Source organism: Lissotriton vulgaris, chromosome 2_1 (genome assembly GCF_964263255.1).
Source record: "Lissotriton vulgaris chromosome 2_1, aLisVul1.2, whole genome shotgun sequence".
NCBI lineage: Eukaryota > Metazoa > Chordata > Amphibia > Caudata > Salamandridae > Lissotriton > Lissotriton vulgaris.
The window spans coordinates 1742414659-1742441356 of record NC_141687.1 but is presented as its reverse complement, the minus strand read 5'-3'; the positions used below and the strand labels follow the sequence as shown (position 1 = coordinate 1742441356).

At 44.4% G+C, this 26698-nt stretch overlaps 1 protein-coding gene across 1 annotated transcript in view; it reads left to right on the top strand.

Annotated features, from left to right (window-relative positions):
• Nucleotides 1-22345, top strand: part of TSPAN4 (tetraspanin 4) — a 766988-nt gene extending 744643 nt beyond the window's left edge. The window contains exon 7 of the mRNA XM_086957743.1: nt 21467-22345. Coding sequence (XP_086813869.1) covers nt 21467-21535 — 69 coding nt within the window. The 3' untranslated portion in view covers nt 21536-22345. The remainder of the gene's footprint in view (nt 1-21466) is intronic.
• The last annotated feature ends 4353 nt before the right edge of the window (nt 22346-26698 follow it).

Here is a 26698-nt window from a genome sequence, read left to right as displayed (position 1 = left end):
ATTGTGGGTCTAAACATTCCAAAGTTCTTACTGTAGAAATAGCTGGATATGTTTTCACTCTTAACAAAAAAGGGAAATATTTTTCATAATTATTTACTAAATAGTCAAGTGTTTCACTGAAAGAGCCTAGGATGTGGTCATCATGAAAATGCACACACTATATCAGCACTTGAGCCAATCTTCAGGGGGGGAGTACTATTTTCTTTACTAAGATAGGGTTACTTTTCATAATTCTGAGCAGATTGTGTGTGGGACTTGATTGTTAATTTATTTACACCGAGTCCTAGTTTTCCTCTTCACAGTCCTCACTCTGTGAACTTTAGGTCCTGATTTTAGGGGTTACAGTCATTGCTCAAGAAAAATTCGGACTTTGGTGTAAAACTAGGAAAAATCATTTGGAGGAAAATGCCTATTAAAAGAAGAAAAAAACATGGATTTCAGTGCAATAAATACTGAAACTGCACGTTATTCTTAACTCCAAAGCAGAAATCTCGGAATAGGCGTTTTACTGAACCTGCTAAATGCACCATCATGGGGTTTCCGTATTTGCAGACTGCAGTGAATACACCCCCTTTCTATTTGGGATTCGGTGCATTAGACTCAGATTCCAGACAGGCAATCTTTTTGAAGCAGTTTTTATGTCAGACAAACATTCTCTTGGGAGTTGTTTTCATCCTTTCCATGTCACCTTTCTAGTTGATGCTCTCTCTGGCCCATCAGTCCTCCCGCCTCCAGTTGGATTACAGAATCGCCTAAAGAGAAAACCTTGACTTTCTCAAGCCTTACTGTAAGAAGACAGAGTGGGCAGTTTAAAAGTTCGACTCCTTGCAAATATACATACTTTGTTGTACTGTGGTATTAGAATGCTAATGTCGTTTTCCACTAAATGAAAATCCAAGGGTTGGAAGAAGGATTCGGGCAAGATGAAAAGGTTTATTCTGTCTATAGCCCTCTGATCTCACAAGTATACAAGGCATCCTCCTCTGCCTACTGGAGGTGGATAAAAAAGAGAGGGACCTTGACCCAGTTGTATGTCTCAAACATGGAACACGTGGGAGGATGACCCTTACCAGAAGCATCTTAAGGTAAAATGTGTATTGACAAAGGCACTTCATTCTTTGATATGCCTAGCAAAAGTGATGGAATCTAAGAACTGTGCTTTTTATCCCAACCAGGATTAAGGCTCTTTTGAAAACCCAACAACTCTAAGGATAGTGGTGAAGAGTCCTACAATTTTAAAAAGTAAATTTCGGAAACTCCTTAGGCTCAGGGAAAGTCAATAATATCGCAGCCCATTGGCACACCTCAAACAAAAGTGGGACGCGCCTTTCTTATGCTATATCTAAAGGTGTTTAAAAATCAGAAGCTTGGCACAGAGCTTGGGTGAAGATTTTTATTTCTGTATCACTCGTCAAAATGGGACTGGTTAAGGCCACAGCAAACTCCCAAGGCCGGTTATCGAGAGGTCTAAATAGAAACAAACGCCCTAGAACATTCTTTTTAGGTTTGTCTTTAGGAATCCTACTGGCAGCATTATTATGGCAAATGCTTTCAGAGATTTAATAAGAGTAAAAATTCCATCTGTGCTATCTTGATTTGCTGGCTTCGTGGCTGGTTGAGTGAGCCCGAAATGGAAATGTCAGGCCTCAAGAATGGAGATTAGCTCTCCTGCCATGTACCAGAAATGTTCAATGGCCACTGTCAGAACGAAAACCAGTTTTCAGAGAAATTATTTGACTCAATGTATTATCTGATAGTGAAAAGGTTCAGTGGGTCTCTAATCTATTGCACATTTGATTGCAATGAATTATTGTGTGCTGCTTTTCACCTCCTTTGGCTTTGAAAACGTTTGATAGTAGCACTGTAAACTAAAATAAGTGAAATTGTTTCTTAAGACATACATTTTTTGTTAAGAATGTATGACACTAAAAAGCAAAGAAAACTTACAAGCGGCACATCAAGAAGTCAAATTGTAGACAGAAAGACGAAATAATGTTTTTTTCTTCTATTTTCCTTCCTCAGCTCTATAGGCAAACCTGTCAAGCGACCTTTTCATGTGCAACACCTTCAGCTATTTCTGTTTTTACCCAAGTGAATTATGCATTCAGTAGCCCAGATTTACCAATGATTTGCACAGTAGCAGCTGGTGCGGAACGGGGGTGGGTGGGCGTGGTGCTATGACAAAAACAAAATATTTTGAAAAAACGCTTACCTCTTAACGGTTGCCGCCTCTCCTTTGTCGTCTCGCTTCTCTTCCTCATTCCGAGTCCCAGAAGCCGGCAGCACACACGCTCCCCTGAGCCAATCACAATGCTGCTGTCACCTGCTATGATTGGTTTGTGTCCCGTGGTTTGGCGCTCAGACAAGGAGTGGGAGCCTCTGCATGTTCTCCTCCCAGTCTCTGCAATACAGCCCGGTGGAGACCATGCTTAGCGCGCATGACTGTTTGGCCGGCCCAAGACATCCGGTATACTGTTATGCGCACTTACGGCGCACAAACTACTCCTCCTCCCTGTGATCCCGGTCCCGCCCTAACCAGGCCCTGAAAAATAAAATGATAATAACGTTGTGTTATTATCATTTTATTTTTCCTTTTCCCACTGCTCTAAGATCAGTGGGTCGACACTCCTCCGCCATAGCGGAGGAGCCAACACTGGATTCGCGCTAAACAGCCACAGTTGATCAACTTTGACATGTAAAAGCTCTTTTGGGCTGAAAGTTAACCTTTGCTCCATGTCCAAACCCCTTCACACTATACCCTGTTAATGTATGTAAGTAGGTTTGCCCAGAGTCGCCAGAATCTTTAGGTTTTAGCACAAAGCCATGTCTACTAAACTAGCGTGATCTGGCTTTCCCCAAAATCCTAACACCAAGTAAAAGCAGGATCAAACGAGAGGGTCAAGCGGTATATTACATGATGTGCCTACATGCAAAATGTGTCCTTTAAACCACACAACTTACAGGTCTGACCCTGTGCAGTTGGACTCTGTACTAAAGTGAGGAGCTCCATTACAAAGTCTATAACAGACAGAAAAGTGTACCAGTTGCGCAATAAAGTGAGAACAGGCGTAGCGCAAAGTAGCCATTAACGCAAATGCTTTCAATGGCATCATCAGCCGGTGACTCTGTAAATATGGTGCTGCACAGTTTTCTATCGTTTGAGTAAAACAGTGCAGCTATTTTTCACACATTTCTTCATTGCATCAAGGATATTAAATTTGGGCCATGAACCTGTAGCTTTGCTTTTACCGTTATAAAATCATGCTTACTATCCACTAGTCAAAATACTCCTGGCCAAAATGAAGGGACTCAGTGATGGTGTTGCAGACAACATGGGATTTCTTGCAGCTACAGGCTCTGTAAGTATGCATGTGTGCCTGTATAAGAGGTGTGTGTGTGTGTGTGTATGTGATCCCCGGTGTCATATCTGCATATAAGGACACCGTACAAGATAGTCACTTCATTATTCATTTTTATTTATTTATTTATTTGATGCGATTTTCTTTAGCGCGAACATTACCCAAAGGTGTCAGAGCGCTTTACAAAAGAACCAGTTGCGGTACATAAGGACTTAGGATTACATGAGTTACATAAAAGATACAAACAGGAAAAAAAATTGCAAATGTACAAGTTGTAAAGTCACACAGGGAAGGGATACAAATAAAAAAAATGCAAATGTACAAGTTGTAAAGTCACTCAAGGAAGAGATACAAATGGATAATCTCTAAGAATCACATAGGAATGGTAGTGAGTACAAAGGTCTACTACATATACTAGTGGTTAGAGTTAACTCTATATACATATATATATACAAATAGTAGATTTTCTGAGGATTCCATTTTACCAGCGATTCGGCTTGGACAAGTATATATCACATATTTACCGAGTGAAAAGAGAAATAACATTTTTTTTAAATTCAATTCAATTAAAATAAAAAGGGGTAGAGAGCGGTATGTGGGGGAGAAGAGTTGGAGGCTGAGATTGGAGAGAGGGGGACCTGAGGGGGAGAAAGAGATAAGGCAGTCCAGTGTAAGAGAAATGTCTGAAGGTCAGCAGGATGGAATCCAAGGACCAAAGGAAAGGACAAGAATCAACATAATGGCGAACCCGGGTCGTGGGCATCGATGGGAACCATCTCAACATGGCAAGATGCACCCATGGCAAGAGCGACAACAGGAGAGGGTCCCAAAATGGCGGAGCGCACTTGAGTTCCATTTCAAAAGTTACGAGGGCCAGGGAGCCGACCCAACGGAGGAAGGACAAGAGGGGAAAAGGAGCCAGACAGTCAAAAGGAGGAGCATCTTCAGTATTTGCACCTCCTTTCACCACTGCTGCACACACATGATCCCTGGTCTAAATTCTCCCACGCTCCTGTACTGGGCACCACAGTCCACCAGTGTCATTAGCTGGAGGGGTGTTAAAACAAATCCCCAGGTCTCCACCCAGCTTTTATGCTCGATAAAAAGCTGATGTCTATCTTGGCTCTCCCAGGGGGGCGTTAACGGCTTCGTCATATGTAGGGGGTGAGCTCTGTAATTAAAATCCTCTCCGAGTCGTGTGACCTGTCCCGCCCTTCCGCTGTGGCCACGGGGCCCGCATCCACACACTGCGGTCGTGCCACACAGGCGGATGGAGGCTGCAGATCCAGCAATCGCGGACTGCACCAGCTGCGGGCGCCTGCCGGGGAAGATGAAAGGGCAGCAGGGGGCCCGCTTCTGATGTCGCAGCCCCCGCATTGTTACCTCATAACGTGGGTCCGTTTCACCGTGGCCCCCCACTTCTACCTCCGTTTCACCTCAGGCGCCATCTTGAGGTGTTATCGCCATTCATGCACAGGAGAGTCAAAGATAAAGCCGATAAAGTGAAAAGTGGCAGACAGAGATGAAAAGGGAAGAAAGACAGGAAATAAAAGGTCTAAAGTGACAAAAAGGACTAGATGCAGTGAGGAACAGAGGCATTAGTGAACAATAGACACAGGGGAAGGGAAAATGCAGAGGTGCAGGTGGGAATCAGAAAACAGTTAAATATGGAAATTAGTGACATATAGTGGAGATATACATGGAAAGAAAAGATCTATGGAAAGAATGGGGACGAGCAGGGGATATTAAATACATTTGAGGTACAGAGAGACACATGAAAAAAAAGGGGCTCCGTGGGGAAATGCAAACGTCAGTGGAAAGGGGTGGGGAAAATGAAAGAAAGTAGTGTGATAGGGAGGAAAAAGACAATCTAAGCCAATCTTCTGTCATTGTCCTGCTTCCTGGGGCCCTCTTACACATAAGGCCCACCTTCCCTGTTTGCAGCACGGGGCACCTTAAAACAGGTGCACTGGGTGCATACAGTGAAAGTGCACCGTATTATATTGAATGCGCTGCCCCCAGGGCAGCTAACAAACATGTTCTGCCTGGGAGAAACACATCAAGTGAAATATCTAGCGGCTTTGAAGCAGCAGCTCCACGTTTCAATGTGCAGATGGCAACCTGCCTGCACTTTTAAAACGAGAGAGAGATCACCTTGCAGGTGGGTGCAGAGAGTGACTGCACCTACCTTCAAGGGGATGTCTTGGTGTCCATAGTACCCCTTTTTACTCCTCCAGGGGGCTGCATTCAGGGGGCACACTGACAGTCAAATGTCAAACGTTCTTATATAGCGCACAAATCACTGTGAGGTCTCACGGCGCTAGCAGCAAACGAAGACGGTAGGTCAGCCAGCAGTCCATGACTAGAGGCTGCTAAGGAAAAAGCCAAGTTTTGAGTTTCTTGCGGAAACATTTGTGGTCAGTTGTGGAGGAAATGTGTTCGGGTAGTTTGTTCCATAGTGAGGGGGCCAGGTATGAGAAGGCGTTACCTCCATTACGTGAGGTTCGGATACGGGGCTGAACAAGATATGGTTTGGAGCATGACCTTAAAGTTCTACCAGTGTGCCACCTTTTAGGTAGCGCACTGCCAGTGTGCCTCCTGACAGCTTCTTTGCTTCTGGGCTGCATCTATAATATGTCTTAGGCACAGAGGCAAAGGGATTTCCTCATTTGCATGGGGCCACCTCCGATGCAAATGAGCGAACATCCTCTGGTGATAGCGCTGGTGCTATATGTGCGATAGCGCTGTCTGTATTACAGAAAGGGCTGCACAAGCATCTGCTGCCCTTTCTGTAATACCAAAGTGCTCCAGGGGGGGCACGCAAAGTGGGCGAATATTCCCGGTGCGCCCCAAGTGCACTTTCCATAATACGGCCCCTGGTAGGTAAGCCTCTGTTGGAGAAAGCTGGCCCGAGAAAGTGCAGCGTTTGCCAGATGTAGACACCTTCACCTCTTTATTACAGGCTTTTGCATTTTGATTATCTGTTGTAACTACATCTGCTGGCTCTCTTTGGACTGGAGAGAAAGATTTAAGTCCTGGGAAGATTTGAGGCAGTATTTTCCTATTGTATGCGTCAAGTGTTTCACAGAGGTCACCTTTTTGCACTCAGCTGTACCCCAAAGTTGCCCTCCCCCACACGTGACTGACATCCATCCATAGTTAAAACTATCAGAACTGGAGTAGAAAGGATGCTGCTGGTTAATGGGGATTGTTACCAAGCAACTACACTACTAACAAGTTGGCATGTTGGAACACTCGAAACAAAGAGTCAAACTCTCCTCCATCTGCAATATAATAGATCAATGGATGATTGAGCAAAGGCTTTATGTGGTGGCAAGCCTGGAGATCTCTGCGTGGTAGCATAATCCAAACCTTGAATCCAGATCTACTCTCTTGACTTTGCTGCCTGGTTCCTTCTGATCCAGCAGGAACAATGTATGCACATCCTTGAGAATCCTAACCAAATGCCTAATCCTAACCTGGCCTTGGTGACACATCTATAGCTGATGGGAAGTCCAAAGGCTTGTATGATTTCTTTGGCTCTTCTCGCACCCGCCTCAAAGTTTAAGAAAAGGGCACGCACAGAAAAACCGATTATCCAAATATGGCAAACCTGTTCTCTTCTCCGTGCTAAGGAAACACTTTGGGAACAAGTTGCTATGTGAATAATCTAGAAGAGATTATGCAGAACAGTGGGTGGGACCACGCACTCTAGGCGCTCTAGTCCAACATCCAAATGCAGGAAACTTTGGCTGTCCTGATAAATCTAGGCCTTTTCATCTGCTACTTTTACTTTCCCACACTATATTTCCCTCCTTTACCTTGTCCTATCTTTAGTTTGGCAGCCTACCATAACACTAAAATGACCTTTACCTTCTACCTTTTACTTCATCCTATCTTCACTTTGTCAAGTAAGGCCTAAACTTTGCATCTAATGTTTTCTTTAATCTCTATTTTAATTTAATGATATCAAACTCCATTAAAATTCATCGTAATCGGTATTATATGCCTTTTAAATTAAAATAATCAGGTACTTTATCCTAACTCTAACACTAATATCACCCCTAGATTAGAATATTTTTAGTGCAGTTAATTAACAACTATGCCATAACTCTATTTTTCATCTAATTGACTCCATTAAAAATTATTATCCTTATTGTAATCCTCACACTAACACTTACCTTGTATTTTATTCAATAGTTATTTGATTGATTTCAAAATATTCTTGTGCTAATACACGTATTCCCATACTAACACTTTATGAATAATAATTAAATGATTATTCAGTTAATTACTGTTGGACGTGGCCCACAGTGTCATCCCTAAACTTTTTGCCTTCACCCTTCTGTGTTCTAATCTTGTTTTGGTTGGTTTTAGTACTCTACACCCTTTACCACTGCTAACCAGTGCTACTGTGCTTTCGCTCTCTCCTTTAAAAGTGATAGAATGGCTTATACCCAATTGGCACATTTAATGTACTTGTATGTCCCTAATAGAGCAGTACTACATGCACTCAGGGCCTATACATTGAATGCTATTAGCGGGCCTGCAGCACTCATTCTGCAACCCACTTAAGTAGCCCTTTAAACCTGTCTCACACCTCCCACTGCAGCCTGTGTGTGCAGTTTTAAATCGCCATTTCGACCTGGCAAAATAAACCATTTGCCAGGCCCATTTCTCACTTTTTAATACATATAAATCACCCCTGGGTAGGCCCTAAACATCTCAGAGGGCAGAGTGCAGTGCATTCAAAACATATGACATGTACTTTCAAGGTTTAAATGTCCTGGTAGCAAAAAACTCTTCAAACTACTGAAAGGCATGCCTCTCCTATTGGGTAACAGTACATTACATTTAATAAGCTGTAACTTCTGATTGGGAGCAGGTAGACTTCGAGTTTGGGGTCTTAAGAATTGTAATTAAAGCCCTCTTCAATGGTAAAGTCAGATTTGTAGTCACAATTCTGGAAATTCCACTTTTGGAAAGTTGACGTTTTCTTTTCCAAGCAATTTGGTGCCTGCAGTCTGTTTCTGGGACACATGACTAGATGCAGCTGTCAGTTGGTCCTTGTGTATTGCTCCCAGACAGTGAGCCAAAGGGAAACTCAGTGTTGGCAGGATGGGTGACACTGAGTTGACGAGGGGGAGGAGCTGTCACCTACCACACTTGCACATCACAAAAACTCTTCCTGAGTACTCTCACAAAGGGTTTGACACTGGTCTATTGTGACCCCAAGCAAGCTGGGCCATGACAGGGAGGAAAGGGATGCCTGACACCTTAGGGGAGGGCAAGGGGAGGCCAGGCCGAGGGGTGAAAACCTCTAAAAGCTTCTTCTACTTCAAAGTGAACACCAGGTATAAATATTGGAAGCTTAGACCCAACTCTCCAGCTCGCTTCAGGACCTGTGGCCTCTGCCAGGAAGAAGGACAGCTGTGCTGCTGAAAGTACTGCCCCTCTGCTCGACTGCTGCCCTGTTGTACTGACCTGTTGCTCTGCTGCCTTCTTGCCTGGGTGAGAAGGACTGTCTCTGCATCTCTAAACCCTGTACCCCAGAGTGACTCCAAAGGATAGTTGATGGTTCCCTTGATAAGAAGAGTCAGGTACAGAATAGGCTTCCAATTACCTTGAACCCAGCACATTAACTCTGCCTTCTGTGAGTCCTACCCTCCCAAGTGCTGCCAGCCAATCCTGGTTCCTTTGAAGTGGATTTGAAGGTGGTCTGCCAGCCCATCTGCGGATCCAGCAGAACCGACACTTCTCTTTTGAGGTGGGGCCCATCTCCTGCAGATCTGGCGCATCGCCTTTGGAACCAACGCATCACCTGCTGAGAGGACTTCCCTGACGCAATGACTTTGCATGGCCCATCACAGCCCATCAGAGCAGATACATCTCCACTCATGGACGTCATCTCGCCCAATGCAGCCCATCGGATCCGTCGTTGCGCAAGTATCTCCATGCAAGGAAACCCCAAATCCTCCACTGCATGACATATCTCGCCTGAACCTTGCATGGCCTCTGCTGCATGACACATCCTCAAAATGGGACTCTGCATCTCTTCGCAACCAGGATTAAGGTACTGTGTTCAGTGGGCCTAAGTGGGTCCCCGTAGCCAACCCGCGCTCCATTATGGTCAGCCTAAACATGTTCTTTTGTCCCTGTCCGGCATCACCCGATAGCCACAGTTGCAGTGGCGGCTTCTCTGCTAAAGCAGAGGAGCGTTGACCCACTGCTTTTAAGCAGTGAAATAAAGAAAACATAAAATGAAAATAACTCGGTGTTATTATAATTTTATGTTTTCGTGCTGCAGCAGGTTTGCGGGCAGGGCGGGGCTGCTCCAATGACAGAGGAGCAGGGGGGCGGAGTGGTTTGCCCATTCCAAGTGCACATTAATGTTTGCCTAGCCCTTTTGGGCCGGCCAAACCGCCCTGCACACTTTGCATGTTCTCCACATAGGCTGCATTACAGCCTGCATGGAGCACATGCCCAGGCTCACTTTCCCTGGCTGAGTGCCGAACCAAGGTGCTCAGACCAATCACAATGCTGCATTGAGGTGTTGTGATTGACTCAAGGGAGCCTGGGTGCTTCCGTCCCGAGGGGAGAGATGGTCAAGGAGAGAGAGGAGAGACGCGGCAATCAGGTACATTTTCCTTCTTCTTTTGAAACCCCTTTCCCCCTTCTCCCAATCCTGATCGATATATTTTGGACAGACTTGTTAACTTCTTTTAGGTAAGTAAGTGGCCTGGACTCGGCTGAGGGTTTTTGAACGGGCAATCTATGGGCACACAAGAATTATTGCTTGCTTCTGCAGACGTCTGAGGATCACATCTGTCAAAACCTGATTCTTACGAATGCAGTGGGGAACTGAAGAGAGCAAATGCAAGGCTTGTGTCTGTGCTCAGAACTTGATGGCTTTACTCGGTCATTATCCCTAGACTCAATCTTAGCACTCTACTTTGCTGTACAAATGGAGTCCAAGACATATTGTTGGCTCTTGGGTGACTAGGGCGCCACAGTCATGTCTTTGAAGCACGTGGAAGAGTGGAAGTCAAGTCTTCAACCAACCCTCACCTTGACTTAAGCAGGCATAGACTGATTAAACAAGGAGTGTGCCTTCCAGATGATCGGCTTAACCCTCGAAGCTAAGGACACCTCCTGAATGCCAGCAGACCCCTGCAGAGTAGCTCACAGACAATGTCTTCCATTCAAGCACAACTCCTTAAACCAGATTCTATGCCTGCATGCCCACTGACGGCAAAACTGGAATCTGACTCAAGGCCCTTCTTCAAGGTCTCTGCCTGTGGGATGGAGAAACATCACTCTGATTGCGAGAAAATACCTAAGTTTGGATCAAGGGGCTGCAGAAATAAGACATTTTTCTTCTTTGCTGTGTGTTGTATGAGGTCCTTGAGGTTTGGACCAACCAACTTTTAGCCCATGAATGGGAAATGTGGAACTAGGGCGCATGATGTCACCAGCTTTCAGTGGCACATGCGGATATGCTCTGTACCTGTATACATGCTCTTTAGTCGGTGGCTGATAATATAGCCTGTTTAATGTGGTGTCCACTGGAACCGGACCACAAGCACCATGGGAGCAAGTAAGCCAATGCAATCCCCTGCCTCCAGAATTAATAAAAAATTACAGAACCAATTATGGAGGACCAGGGAATATGAGGGTAAGAAAAAATGTTGGATAGAATATGCAGTGGATAAACAAAACAAATCAACAGCCACCAAGAAATGAACAGAGCTAAATGAAACAAAAATGGAACAAGATGAAATAACATTTAACCACGGTATATGCAAGCGTAATATAGAAGAAAGGGTAAAAATGACTTTTTATAATTGCATTCCAGCGGCCAAATACCATCATTATTTGTGTTAAGCTTGTTTCAGTCTTTTTTTCTCTATTGGGCTTCTTTTGGACTTGTTCCTAGAGGTTTTGCTTATCCCACAACCTGACTTGGCCAGACCAGCATGAAGGTGCACGCTGTTCATCATTATTTTGTAGCCAAATCAAAAACACCTATACAGAGGGGGGTACAATGCAGCTGGCATTGGCAAGCAGAGAGAAGTTTGTAAATCGTGAATTTCACACAAAATAGATTTATGTTCTTTAATGTATCATGGTATAATTAAAAATGTATTCATGAAAGATGTTTGCAAGAAAAGGCAAAGCCAGGCACAGCTACTTACTCTTATGTAAATTAATATTAATAAAATGGCACTAAATTATTGGTTAATATGTAGGATAAATACTATATTTGAACGAGGATTGTAAGAAAGTGGGTTCTTAGTTGTGCAGAATGTGAGACCTGCACTTATAATAGCTCAGCAAATATTTCCTCACTGATGACCAAGCACCCTATCATAGTGGTTTACTCTCTCAGGGTAATGAAGCTGAGCAGTCCAAGGCTTACTCAGAAATGGTGGTGGGTGCTGGTTATCACAATTCCCTGACACAAAATAATAACACTCAATAAATGATTGTCCAGGCGGTGCCTTTTCTTTGAAAAAGCCAAAGTATGTTTATTACATACACAATACTAAATACTAGGCATTGATTTACAAATAAAGACATCAGGCAGATAGAAATATATTTGGTAGCATTCTGAAACCACATTTCCCCCCTAATGGTTCATGACCCCCAAAATCTCAGTACCCCTCCGACCTATACCAGACAGAACATCGCCATATAGGGGGCATCACTTTAAATAAAACAGGCCTATTGGCTTTGTCAAGGAATCATCACAACAGTAATATAAGGCAAGCCTATTGGCTTGTCACAGGGCTCCGCATCAACATATAAGGCAAGCCTACTGGCTTTGTCAGTGTTACTACATTAATACATAATGCAGGTCTACTGGCTTTATCAAGGATCATCACATTAAAAGAACAATAATCCACATCTTCAAATAACCTTCGTATCACTGAAATCAATAGCCATGTTTAAATGAAAACATTATTGCCAGTAAAGCATTGCAGTGCTTATCAAAAAGCACTGTCAGCATTATACTGGGAATAAACATTTCAAATCGATATAACATGTCCCTGAGTTTTTGTTTTACACATTTCGGCCACATAAAACGCTGCCATAGGCAGGGCCGGACTGGGGGCCGTTTTTGTTACAGGGTCGTTTTTGCAGCTTAGCTGCAAAATCGGCCCTGCAACAAAATCGGCGAAAAGCGGCCCTGGCAATGAGCTCGGCGGCACCCACAACCCCCGGGTGGTGCGGGGGGCGGACAAGCACTTTGCCAGGGCCGGTTTTGGGTACCAGTCCGGCCCTGGCCATAGGACTAACCAGTTGAGTTCTCTGCATTCCTAGGCAATAGAACAAAAGTCCCAGCCTTAGGAGTGTTTTAACAAACAAATGAAGAAAAGCCTGGTGGTCATGCATTTCATGAATACAGAGACTTGGGATCTAACTCCAAATTTACTTCTGTGGGGCTGCAGCAACTCCCAGCTGCCCCAGCCGTTTTCCCGTCTGGCCAGCACTACTGGTTACTGCCATCCTTATTCTCCCTGCCCATTCCGTGCAGGCAGAGTGTGCGGATTATGGTGGATGTCCCGCTCCCCCAAATACAGTGATAAGGGAGCGGGAGCAAGCCCACTGCCACTGGTGGGAGGGTGACAGCGCTACCCCTCTCTTACCTTCTGGGGTCCAGGGGCCTGAGTATCTTTCTGGGTCAGCCCCTGGGGGCAAGGATTGGAATGGGAAAGGTCCCCATGCACTAACCCCGCCCCAGAAATATTTTATGTTAAATATGTGCTGACCACCGGGCCCTACCTGGTGGTATTTTGAAAGATGCAGCTGAGCCCCACATGCTCCTTTTCTCAGCAAAGAGGGATCAAAGGTCATCACCTTTAAATGTGCAGAACGTGGGCCCTGATGGACGATTTTTCTGAATTATGGCTCTTTTTACTCCTGGTGGTTAGCTCTAGCCACTAGGTACAGATTCAGTATGTTTCCTGGCCTCAAAAATGGAATACCTTGCAGAAAGCTAGTTTCACTTGCTCCCTATGCCAGTTTTCTCCTTTTCCTGGTTCTTGGTGCTCCCCTCCTCCTCCTGGGGCATAGAAGTCCAGGCCTTCCATCAGCTGAGCCTCAGGGGGTGTAAGGAAGCCATCCTCCCTTGCCCAATACCTAGAAAGACCCACTAGCCCTGGGATCAGCTGCAGACAGAGTCCTCAGTCCATTAGGGCATTTGGGGGCTTGTCCTTCCAGCCGTATAGTGTGTTGCCGCTGTCGCAGTCCAGGTCCAAAGTATTGCTCTACTTCATGTATGTTCTGAGGTGCTACTTGTATGCCCAGTCCAGCTTGTAGGTGGGGGATTTCCCCCTTGTCTAAACTAACTCCTTTCCTGGGGTGGCTTCGGCATGCTAGTGAAACACAAGTCTGGTGTCGGGTCCCTTTGTGAGTGCTTGGGAAAGTCCCTTTGAAGTAGGATCAGGGCAGGGCCCAACTCCTCCACAGACATCCTTTGAGGAAGACCCATTCACTCTACACCCTATTCGCTTTGTGCACTGTCTGACTCTAATCTGCATTTCCCAGTAGGAGAGCCATCACCTGCCCAGACAACTGAAAACTCCAAGAAACTTTAGGCAGAAAAATGACAACTTTCCAAAAGTTTAATTTTTTCAATGATAGTTTAAAATCCGATCTCCCTATTGGAGAGGACTTTAAATTACAATTCAAAAGAGTGTAAAAAGTATTTTTCTATCTGCTACCAAAAACTGAATTCATCATTTAGTAAATGCACAAATGTATTCCAATGATTCCCTATGGCAGTAGCTAGACTTGCTACAGTGAAAATATTTTTTAGGAATATTTCACTGTAAAATCATATTCAGCATTCATTTCTACATGTCCTAATTTTAAATATTTGCACATTGCTTTAAATTAGAAGGATTAGGGTGAAATCTTGTGGGTCGAGCTTCCAGGAAGATGGGAAGACAACCCATCCTGAAGGCTTGGTTTCATAAAATCATATGCTTGCCTAAATAGACAGCTCCTAATCTTTCTTTTTTATAACAACGTTAGCAGTACCTCAAAAAATGTAAACATTTTCATATATTTAATATTCCATTCTAGTCATATTTTTAATGTTATTGAAACTTTTTATGTAATGCGACGTTACCCACAGACACAATTGAGTGCTACACATTTTTTTTTAATTTATAAAGTGCTTTCATCCAAAGTGCTGGAATATATAAACTAAACAAAGTAGCAGAAAAGCACAACATATCACAAACAAGAGCACAACGTCAAGTTAAATAAAAAATAGGAAGCTTTTCAGGCTGACATGACTAGGGGTAAACATCGTTTACAACGAAGTCGGTATAATGTATGCCATTACAACGCAGTCATTACAACGACCACGTTGTTACATCTCATACTATTACAACACAAGTCATTATAATGACTTGCTGTAGGGTGCAGAAGGCGTTGGATTTTAAATCAAACACCTTCCCTACTGTTGCACAGACTGGAGTTGGAATAGTAAATGATACTATTCCAACATTCAGTGCCCCCCCTACATCAAGTCGTAATAACTTTCATTGTAATGGTATGCTTAGTAACAACACGATCGTTGTAATAACCACGATGTAATGGTATGCATTGTAAACTAGTGTATTGTAACGTGTCCTATTAGGCTAGGTAAGACCCGATAAATAACTTTTAAGACTCCTTTCTTAAATCAACCATGGAGATAGCCGGATAGTACGTCGAAATTCGTTCCACAAACTTGTGCCCAGTAAATAAACAAGCTTAAAGAGAAAGTTGGTGAAAATGGGTGAAGCCACGGCAAAGCTGAGTTAAGCAGAAAAATCACTCGCTTAACTTTGTGCTGTGGTTGCGACTTTAAAAGCAATTTCAGTTCTCCTGCTCCAAGATAAACAAACCACATGCAACTTATGAATACTATTACAGCTGTGTACGAAGTGGAAGTGGGCTCCAAAGTACCAAGCTGTGTGTCACCCAAGTGCATATTGCAAGTCATCGTTTCCACGGCACATCGCAGCTGGATTGCTGAGCTTTGTTCAATAGGCACAGAATATGAAGGACAACAATGCCGGTAAAACTGAGGGTGGCATAGGTCAAAGAGCTGTACAACTGCAGCACTGTGCTGTCTGCCCTAGGAATGCAGGGAATGTCAGCTGTAGGAACAAGGAGTGCATGGGGCACTGCAGACTTCAAGTGTTTTCAACAGATTTAGCAAAAACATTTGAGCATGCAGAGCAGTTGCTGCCTCCGCAAAATCTGGACTTCTCCAAAGGCAACTAGCGGGAAATCTAAACAAGGTGCATTGTACAGGAAAAGCAATAAGGTAAAACCTGTGTTGCGGTTTAAGTTTTAAAATAAGATAACATTCTGGGCCCATGGTAGCGACCATGTTAAGATAGTTTGTAACCATATGTAAAGATTGTATCTTCGAAACACGAGCAGGTCGGCAATCATCGTAATAAAGAGTTATCACTCGCTATTTCATCTAAGGGGTGATCATGGTCGGGTTAGTAAACAGTTTCATGATGTCCATTTGTTTAAACATCCGCTTTAAATAGTTTAATGAAGGAATCTCACTTAATTTCTTTGCGCTAAACAATAATCAGGACAGACTTGAGAAGGCTGCTTCAGGCGTAACCCAAAGCAACAACGGGGGGAGGGAAAGTGAAAGCACGCGATGGGCGCGCTTTGTCACCGGTTTCTTTGCCTAAGGGAGACAGTAGGTGGCACGCGCAGACAGGAGATGTGCACTCCGTGCGCGTGCACATCTCCTATCCGCGCGTGCCACCTCCTGTCTCCCTTCGGCACTGAAAGCGGCAGCAATAGTCTCGCAAGCGAAGCAGCGCATGCGCTGCGTTCGCACACTAGACCTAAAAACTGAAACTGGAAGAAGCCAAGGACTGGGGAGGAGGTTTTACACAGCTGACCAAAAATTATGAGCGAGTTGATAGAAAAAGTAAGCCAGCCTGATAAGATGGAGCAAAACCTTTAGTACATTTAAAGTTAGCAAATAATTAGTGACATCGAAAGCAATAAGGAATAGTCAACCATTGAAAAAACTATAAATAAGGAGTCCTATGAGAAGAGTTAGAAGGCCAAAAAAAATAGAGAAGAAAAATTAATTGTTTGCAATGGGTGGAAAGCAAATGGTGGAAGTGCCACATACGTCGAACAACAGTAATCTACTTGGGAAAAAAGTAATAATGGAACAAGGAGTTTGGCTGCTAAGAATGGAAGAAAGGCCTTGATTTTCTTGATAGTGTACAAGTGGAAATGGCAATGAAGAAGCGCAGTAACAGCTGGCACAGTATTCCTGCTGTCACTTTCCAGTGAGGTTTTGATCATTGTTTGTGACCTGCAGCCCTCCTTCTGGCAAGGAAATGCCCCAATGAGACTGCTGCCTTGCATATGCCAAGTGTAGACTAAAAGCGTTTGAAGGACAAAACTGACAGGCCTACCTCTGAGCACCCCGCTGTTTTCTATCGTCTTCCTCGCCTTCCTTTAAGTCCAAACCTCAGGACCCCGGTGTCTTATGTAAATGTCCTATGTAAATTGAGTAGTATTTTGGGTCTGTCTTCAAAATTTATTCTGAACGCTTTCAATTTTGTTTATGACAGGGAATTCATTCTTAAAGGAGCACAATACATGTTAACAGTTTGCAAGCAGTGTTATGGAAAGGAAATACACTCTGGTTCAATTTCACTGGGTGTTGATCAACGCTAACATCTTTCTGAGGAAAATCTTCCAGATCTGCTGGCCAAACACCATCAGAAATGATGACCTTCGGCAGCAGACTTTCCAGCTCACTGTCCATGAAATGATCATGAAAAGATGTGGGTTTTATCGGCCAAACCCTCCACAAGCCCTCATCAAACACCGCCAGGGGTCGTATTATAGAATACTGCGTACTCTCATTGTTGGTGCTGGGCACACCTTTCTAAAGGTGCGCTTGGCGCTAACAAGGACAGTGTGCCCTAATATATTGAATGTGCTGCCCCTTGGCAGTGGATTCACGTGAAATAAGGAGCGGATTTGAAGCAGCCACTCTGTGTTTCACTATGCAGGTAGCAACCCGCCTGCACTTTTAAGGGGTTTATAGATCCCTTAAAGAGGGTGCAGTGAGGGACTGCACCCGCCTGAAAGGGGATGTCTGGGGTGGCCATAGGACCCCCTTTCTACCATCTAGAGGGCTGCTGTCAAAGGGCGCACTGACATTGCACCACAAAAATGGTGGTGCACTCTAAGTGCGCCTCCTGACAGCTTCTTTGCCTCTGTGCACTCGTCTATAATAAAGAGCGGGCACAGAGGCAAAGGGATTTCCTCATTTACATGAGTCACTCCCCCATGCAAATGAAAGGACACCCTCTGGTGATAGCGCTAGCGTTATATGTGTGCCAGCGCCATCTGTATTACAGAAAGGGTAGCACAAGCGTCTGTAGCCCTTTCTGTAATACCAAAGTGCCCCGGCGGCACGCAAAGCAGGCGCACACACCCATTGCATCCCCTGGGGCGCTCCAGGCAGGTCCTAGGCTGGAACCTCAAGGAAAAGAGGAAGGCCAAGAAACACCTGGTGCTGAGGCCTCGAGCTTGACTGCAAGGAGATGGGCTATACTTGGAGTCAGAATGAAAGAAAAGCCCAGGACAGAGATGGCTGGAGCGTCCTGGTTGACGGCCTATTCCCCAGGAGGGGTAAAAGGTATAAGTAAGTTAGTCAATTGCACTGGCCCGGATCAGTGCCTAATTTGAGCCGGTAATTGCCAGGAAAGCACAAAAGGAGAAAACAGGAAGCGGCAAGAGTAAGAAACATGCAGCAGTGCCTGGTAGTGGTTTAAAGAGGCCTAAAGTAAATTCAAGACTACAGCCTTGGTATTCATCATGATTATTTTTAATAGCACCGCTGGAGCAGAGCTTCGGGCAACGGCACACATTCTTTTACAAATTAAGAAGTGGCTGGGACCCTATGATGTCCTATAATAGATAGAAGGCTGGTGCTGCTTTTCTAAACTGCACCAATTGTTTTACTCGTATTGCATGATTTCCTTCTATATGGAGTAAACATAGCAGATATTATGCACATCATTAAGTCAGACCTATAGTTCAATTGTCTTCCTCTGTTTTATCAACTTTGTTTTATATTTTTCTAACTCAATGAACATTAAGGGCCCTTTTTTCCAAGTGGGCTGTTTATTCTGATCCCTCCACAAACAAGCGTGCAGTGTTTGATGCTCCACTCACCCACTTTTGCATGCATTTCTTAATATTCAGAATGAATATTTGAAAGTGAAACAATTTACTGCACCCAGTAATTATCACTCCCTTCTGCTCCCACGGTGTTGGTACTTAACTCGTGCTGTTAACACCTCACACTCACCTCACCCATTTGGCGCCCACGTCTGTATATTTGAAATGGTAATAAAGTTACATTTGAGATAGTAGTAAGTGTTATAGGTTGGGAAGAGAAAAATGTATGTATTTATTTTTTTAGCAAGACAGAGCATTTCATCAAGAAATGCAGTACATAGCTAATAGTAAGGTGGTACATAATATTAATCAGTTGATATGGAAACATATAAGGAAAGTTGTATATTTCATGGATGGTGGATGTTGAACATGGATAACACAATAAAAATAATATTAATTAATATTATAATAATAATAAATATTTTTTTCGAGCGCCCAGCTACTCCTTGCAGAGTGTCCCAGCACTAGGAGCTGCCACAGAGAAAGAAAGGCCGACCAATCCAATGGGGGATCACTCTGAACGGAAAAGCCAAGCCTTCACTTTTTTCCTGAATAGAGGTTCGGAGGGAGCCTGCTGGATTCCCAGAGGCAGTGTATTCCAGGCGTCAGAAGCCAAATGCCGAATGAGCTACCTCCTGCAATCAAATGGCCTAATTGTATATTTATTTACAGTAACATGAGAAGACCCTTTAGGGTAGTTTTAAAGGAAGCTAGTGAAGGGATTGAGCACAATTGAGGAAGGAGAGAGTTCCAGTTCATAGGTCCCAATAGGTAGATTGATTGAAACCTGGAGACCGCCCATGCTGGTTTGGGAGCGATTTCCAGATTATGATTGGCTGAGCATAGGTTACAAGTTGAAACATATCTGCTCAGGACTGAGCAGAAATTGTTGGATAGGAGACACATGTGGCCTTGAAGTCTGGGATCATAGATAACTTGTTTGCTAAGACTATTGATTCATGTTCAAGTTATATTCTGTTGTTAATTCTTCACAATGCTTAAGGGAGCATCTTCAAATTAAATCAAATGCTTATCTATACTTCTTATGCCAGGATTGCCTAGTTAGGATTAGGAGAGCTAGTTGCATGTCTGATATTCAGGATAACCAATGAGTTTGGTTTAGAACCGTTGCATGTTCGTTTATCATACACCAAAATAGTGAAAATCTGACATAAAGTTTGGCCCTCTTTAACCATGATTCCAATTCCATTTCTGTGGCAAAAACTAGCCGGTTCACTATAATCATCCCAATATTAGGAGAATACAAATAGGGACTAGGACAATTATTAGTATGACAAGACCTCGCTGTGGAAATAGCTTGTTAATTGGTATTGCTGTAAGATAGCTCAAATGTTGAACTGCAAAACAGGCCAGTAAAAGAACGCACTGTTTGTTCTGGGTACACATTATCAGTTAAGCGTTGTCACAGACAGATGACTAAGGAACTGTCCGCTTTCTGCATTTAATACACAGGCTAGTGCATTCTGGGATTGCATAATGCAAGATCCCCCCTTGGAAGCGAACTGGTGTGGAGGGAAAGGTTGGGTAAGAGAGTCGTCAAGCTGTTCTGTGCCTGCTCTGCTGATGGACATCATATTCCAGTGTGTTTGAGTTACTGACTTTTAAAGATTATCAGAGCAGTATATTAAAGAAGAAGGGATCTCAATGGACTACAATAGTGCATTGAACACTAAAATAAGCTAGTGTCATGGTACCTGATAACATGGTAGTTTTCCAATGAGATACAGGTGCCACCAGCTGCAGTTATTATCAAAAGTGCTGTAAGGATGATAGTCTGGTGCTTCTGCCCTTCCCAGAGGCGGGAACACAGATTAGTTATGCACCCATTACCGGGGCTGTGTCCACATGTCCCAGTTGAGTGTTTAGGGTTATTTACCCACATAAATCAGTTTTTCTTATAATTAGCACCCTGCTTTTGAGAACATACCCATGTCAACCTACCAACCTCATCAATGAAAAGCAACTGCCCAATCAAGTGACAGATGCTGATCATTCCTTTGGGTACACACAGCCAATCACAGAGAGAGAGGAGGTGGGGCATGCTTTCGCCAGTCATTACTCCGTATACCAAAAATGAGAACTATCACATACGGAGACAAATCCTTCTCAATGATGCAGCCAAGGAATGGAATCTGCTTCCAAAATCATTACTTGCAGAGGATGGCATGATAAAAATTCAAGAACTTTCTTAAAATTTTCTTGTTGACAAATAGGATGTATTTGTAAAGTTTATATGCACAGAATGTTAATCTTTTTATCGAGTAAGACTTATGTTCCTGATGCCTGAAGTCCACCTAAGAGAGGGTCATTTTCTATACTTTAATCTGTTAGTTATGTGTATCTTACCCGGCGCCAAGAAGAACGACGGATGTTGCATTAAAGAAAGCAAATGTCATCCTTTTCTGGCAACAGTGCAGTACATTGATTAGCAGGAAGAACAATGCAAAAGGAGGGGTTGTAATATCTCATTAAAAGTAATTTTAACAAAGAATGAAGTTAACCTAGATAGGAATGTCTATAGTGTAATGCCTGCGTTTGTTAAGGTGACTGTATTTTAAAATATATTGTGTGCATATTTACCCTAGCTTTATGGTGTATATGGCTATTATTGTCAACTTAGGGCACCACTCAACTACTTGACCTACTGAAACATTTGATTCAAGGGTGATTTAAGGAAATATTTTGTATGTGCTGTAGGATATTTATGTTTCTATTTCTATAACAATATTTTTAAAAGAAAAATTTTTTATACTTTAAAAAAATGTTTTTTATACTTAGAAAAATAATTTGCATTTCCCAGAACTGTTTTCAGCAATTTGCCTCTTTCTCTTTTCCTTTAGATTCTGGGACTCACATTTGCAATGACGATGTACTGCCAAGTGGTCAAAACCGATACTTTCTATGCATAAGGAATAACCCCAAATGCGGACATCTTTCCCGCTTCCCCTGTCACTGCGCGCGACAGGTGGAAATTAGTGACGTCGCACACTTCCATACAGTTTCCTTTCTACCTTCCCTCCCACTACTTTGTGAAATATATACTGCACCATCCCTGGACACCTACGGTCTTGTGAACCACACCCCGGCAGGAAAAGGAGGACAGCAAAGTCCTAAAAGGGACTTGGCATGCACACAGCCTCAGACACCACACCACAGAAAGAAAAAAAAGAAAATCAACCTCTGTACTTCAAACAACAAAAACAGAGCTTGGCCCAAGGGCTCAGGAAAGTTGTGTTTGGCAGCTGAGAGACTGGGGAACGTTCTAGAAAGTCCATTGACTCGTAGAACACCACATTAGAAAATGGCGTCGGACGGCCCGGGACTCCACTCCCCCCATCTTAAGATATGGGGTGGAAGAGACCTTGGCTGGCAGCACAGTGTTTTGGTTTAAGTCATGTTTCTGGAGACTGTTGCAGAACCGGTGTCAGAGTGTGCGGGAAGGACACAAAAGACTCATACTGCAGCATTTAGACTGCAGAAGGGTACGAAGGGGTGTGGGAAGGATGGGTAGACACCCGTCGCCATGAGAATACCTTTCTACTTCAGTGTGTCTCTATTCCCAGCCCTATGCGATGAGGAGTACCATGCCTTGGGGGTATGAAGCAGAGGCAGCTCCTTGTCGAAAAGGTTCTCTTTTTCTTTTTTTTAACAAAGCAGTATTTTGTCATGCTCTCGAATAAATAAATAAATGAATAAATAAATAAATACATAAATCAACATCCCATTGTCCAATTGACTGGATCCCACTGTAACTTTTTTTTTTACAGGAAGCTGCTTTCTTTCCCTGCGGGTTCAGAGATTGAATGACGCACCTGGTTCTGAGACAGATTAATGTGCATTGGGTGCTTCCTTATTAACGCTTGAAAACAGCCTTTTCCTGCTGAGGTACCTCTTGCACAAAAAAGCCACCATTGAAACTCAAAACAATCAATCAATCAAGGGGTTTATAAAGCGTGCTACTCACCCATGAGGGTCTCAAGGGGGGGCAGTGGGGGGGAGGTAGTTTTGGGACAAGCCAGGTCTTGAGGTCCTTCCTGAAGGTGTGTAGGGTTGGGGAGAGTCTGATGTTCACCGGGAGCTTGTTCCAGGTCTTGGCTGAGATGTAGGAGAATGCTCTCCCACCTGCTCTGTTCCTGCGGATGCGCGGGACCTCTGCCAGGGCGAGGTCGGCAGAACGGAGGTTCCTCTTGGGTACGTGGAAGGAGACTCTCTCGTTGAGGTATTTGGGTCGGATGTTGTTGAGGGATTTGTAGGCATGGGTGAGGTGTTTTTTTAGGGGACCCTCTGCTCGACGGGAGCCAGTGGTGGTCCTGTAGGTATTGGGTCATGTGTTCGTGGCGTGGTGTCCCGAGGACGATTCTGGCTGCGGCGTTCTGGATGGTTTGGAGTTTGTGTAGAAGGGTTCTGTTAATTCCAGCACATAGCGCGTTTCCGTAGTCTAGTCTGCTGCTTATGAGCGCGTGGGTAACGGTCCTTCTGCAATCGGGGGAGATCCATTTGAAATACTTGCGGAGGATGCCAGGCAGTTGAAGCTGGTGGAGGCGACGGCGTTGATCTGGCGGTTCATGGAGAGGGAGGGGTCGAGGATGATGCTGAGGTTTTGTGCGTGGTCTGTAGGGGTGGATGGCTTGTCGAGGGTGGAGGGCCACAAGGTGCTGTCCCAGGTGGAGGTGCAGGGGCCGAGGATGAGGACCTCAGTTTTCTCTGAGTTGAGCTGCAAGCAGCTGTCTTTCTTCCAAGGTGTGACGTCCTTCATTCCTTCGTGGAAGCAGAGTCTGGTGTCTTCGGGTTCTGAGCAAGAGGATGAGCTGGGTGTCGACCGCGTAGGATACTATGCTGAGCCCGTGCTGTCTGACGATGGCGGCAAGGGGGGTCGTGTAGATGTTGAAGAGCATTGGGCTGAGCGATGATCCTTGGGGTACTCCGCAGTTGATGTCAGTGGGTTCGCAGAGGAAGGGAAGGAGTCTGATCCTCTGGGTTCTGCTGGATAGGAACGACTGGATCCAGTCGAGGGCGGCTCCTTGTATCCGTGCGTTGTGAAGTCTGGCTGTGAGCGTGCGATGAGAGATGGTGTCAAAGGCTGTGGAGAGGTCTAGGAAGATGAGGGTCGGGTGTGTCCCTGGTCTGGCAAACAAAGGTCTGGATGCAGGGTGATGAAGTGTGATGTAGCGTGTTACTTGCACAATATACATGTATAGAGTTGAACTAGGAGAGAAAAACACCAAAATAAAAGTGGCCCCCATTAGTGAATTTGATAAGTAAAAAAGTGTCCCATGTGTGCAAATTAGGGCAGTTTTGAACTTCTAAAGACACTGTATAAAAGTTTTCAGGGAATGGAAGACTGGCTGGATTGGAGCTTGCTGCAGGCATTGTTTATTTTAATATCAGGGAATTGGAGAGTAAAAGCTCCCCTAGTAGACAATAAAACAGGCAAAAATGGTACACACAGGACTTTGTTGCATCCATGTTGTGGGAGCTACAGATTGGAGCCAGCCCTAGTGCTACCTGACCTGAGAAGCATTACTCACACCAACACTAAGGGGTAGATTTTCAAACATTTTGCACTGGGTTAGCACAATTGTTTTTTTACCAATTTACAATCCAGCACAAAACTTGTTTTGCATTGAAAAGTACCCTACAAGTAACGCAAAGCAGCACAAAGCATTGCTTTGCATTACTTAGCACCAAATGGCGTTACATGGGTGGCACATGTTTGTTCCCATGCAACCACCCATGCCTTTTGACGCAAAACCCTATCTACAAACCATTTTAGACAGGGTTTAGCCCCAAAGGTTAATGCCATCTCAAAGGAGGCGTTAAGAGGAGAAATGTTTTCATGTCTCCTTTCTTTTGTGCACAGTGCAGCACACATACAAAGTGGGAAACGTATTTGAATTTGTCTAGGCATAGTAATTTGTACAGGAAGGGTACCTATGCGAAACTCAGGCATGCACTTTAGCGCTATGGCTCTAAGGTGTGCATATGCAAGCTGAAATCAGCACTGGGCTAGGGAGAGGGGAGAAGAGAGTCATATCTCTGTAGATATGGTGCTTGCTCTCCTGCTCCCTCTCTGTCGTGCAACGCAACATTTTTGGCTGCTGCACTGCATTGCATGACTTCTTTGAAAATCTTCCCCTAAGACTCTGTGCTGCTTCATCCTGCCCTGATCATGAGGGTAAGAGGAGAGGCATCTCTAGCACAAGCATTTAAACACAACATTTCTGTATCTGGGCATTCTTCCATCAAATTGTATGGGAAAACAAAAGCATTTTTATTTTAATGGTATTTACCCCATGGGTGATGGTGGTATGTGTGTTCTGGGGTGTTCTCATGGCCTACAGCGTTATGGCAACAATGTAAAATAGTGTTCGTTTCTACTGTTTTGTATGTAATCTCAAAGAGCCTTCACAATAATCCTAAACATCCTGAAGGAAAATTGATTTTGAACTTCTCCTGCCTTTCCATCCTCTGCATGCCTCTTCTTTATGAGTACAACCTACACTAAGTCTCATGTACGTTTGCCTTAATTCTTATTACTGTATCTGTGGAAATTAACCCACACCTTATTTCAAAAGACCATAACGTCTCCTTTAAAATTCCTTGCACCAGAACAGTATCTAATGTCTTGTACCTCATCTATTAGAACTGCCAACCAGTGCATGAATTCAAATAGCCTGCCCCCCTATTAAAGATCACAGCTAACTCCTATTAATTTAATCAACCACATTGAAACTGGAACAAAGGCATGGCATGGTTTCCTTCAGAGCACAAACCTAATCCCAATAACTAACAATAGCCAAAAGATACTACTAACCCTGGGTTCCAGAGCAGTGTGCTGCCCAGCGTAAAGCACTGCAACACCTCATCAGGGGTAGTAAGGCTATGTAAATGCAATTACAATACAAATACAATTTATAATCCACACTACTAATAATACTATTACATTCACATACGACACAATGGCAGAGTGTCACATACAGAACGACGATGGGCCAGTCTGGGCTGTTAAAGCATGTGGTGGGTCTCCTCCGGCCACGGTGTAGGGCATGGCATTCTGTCACATGGAAGTGCAAAAACGCCCATGCTGCTGCTACGTGAGAATCCAGTTCATGAAAAGGCAGTGAAGCAATTTAAAAAGAAGGGGTTATAGTTCTTTCACAGTCTCATCATTTTAGAACTGACACGTTTTCAACATTATGTACAACAAAGATGTAGGTGTTGCTCATTAATCTTAGGCAACTGATAACCATTGGGAAAGCCAGTAGTCCTGTCTTGTTGTAGGTGTAATGTATTATATATCTGGATCAATCAATCAATCAGAACATTTGTAAAGTGCACTACTCACCCGTGGGGGGTCTCAAGGCGCTGGGGGGGAGCAGCTACTGCTGGAATAGCCAGGTCTTGAGTAGTCTTCTGAAGGTTAGCAGGTCCTGGGTCTGCCGTAGGAGGATGGGAAGGGTGTTCCAGGTCTTGGCGGTCAGGTGGGAGAATGATCTGCCACCGGAGGTCGCTCTTCGGATCCGGGGGACGGTGGCGAGGGAGAGGTCGGCGGAGTGGAGCTGGCGGTTGGGGGTGTAGAAGGTGAGTTGTCTGTTGAGGTATGCTGTTCCTGTGTCATCGAGTGCCTTGTGTGCTTGGGTGAGCAGCTTGAAGGTGATCCTCTTGTTGACGGGGAGCTAGTGCAGGTCTCTCAGGTGGAGTGTGATGTGTTTGCGGCGAGGGATGTTGAGGACCAGGCATGCAGAGGTGTTCTGAATGCGATGTAGTCATGTCAGGAGTTTGGCCGAGGTTCCTGCGTAAAGGGCGTTTCCGTAGTCCAACCTGCTGCTGACGAGGGCCTGGTTGACCGTTCTTCTTGTTCCGGTGGGGATCCACTTGTAGATCTTGCGGAGCATGCGGAGGGTGTTGAAGAAGGAGGATGAGACGGCGTTGACCTGCTTTGTCTTGGAGAGAGTAGAGTCGAGGATGAACCCCAGGTTGCGTGCATGGTCGGTGGATGTTGGTGCTGTTCCCAGTGCAGTCGGGCACCAGGAGTCGTTCCAGGCCGAGAGGGTGGAGTTGAGGATGAGGAC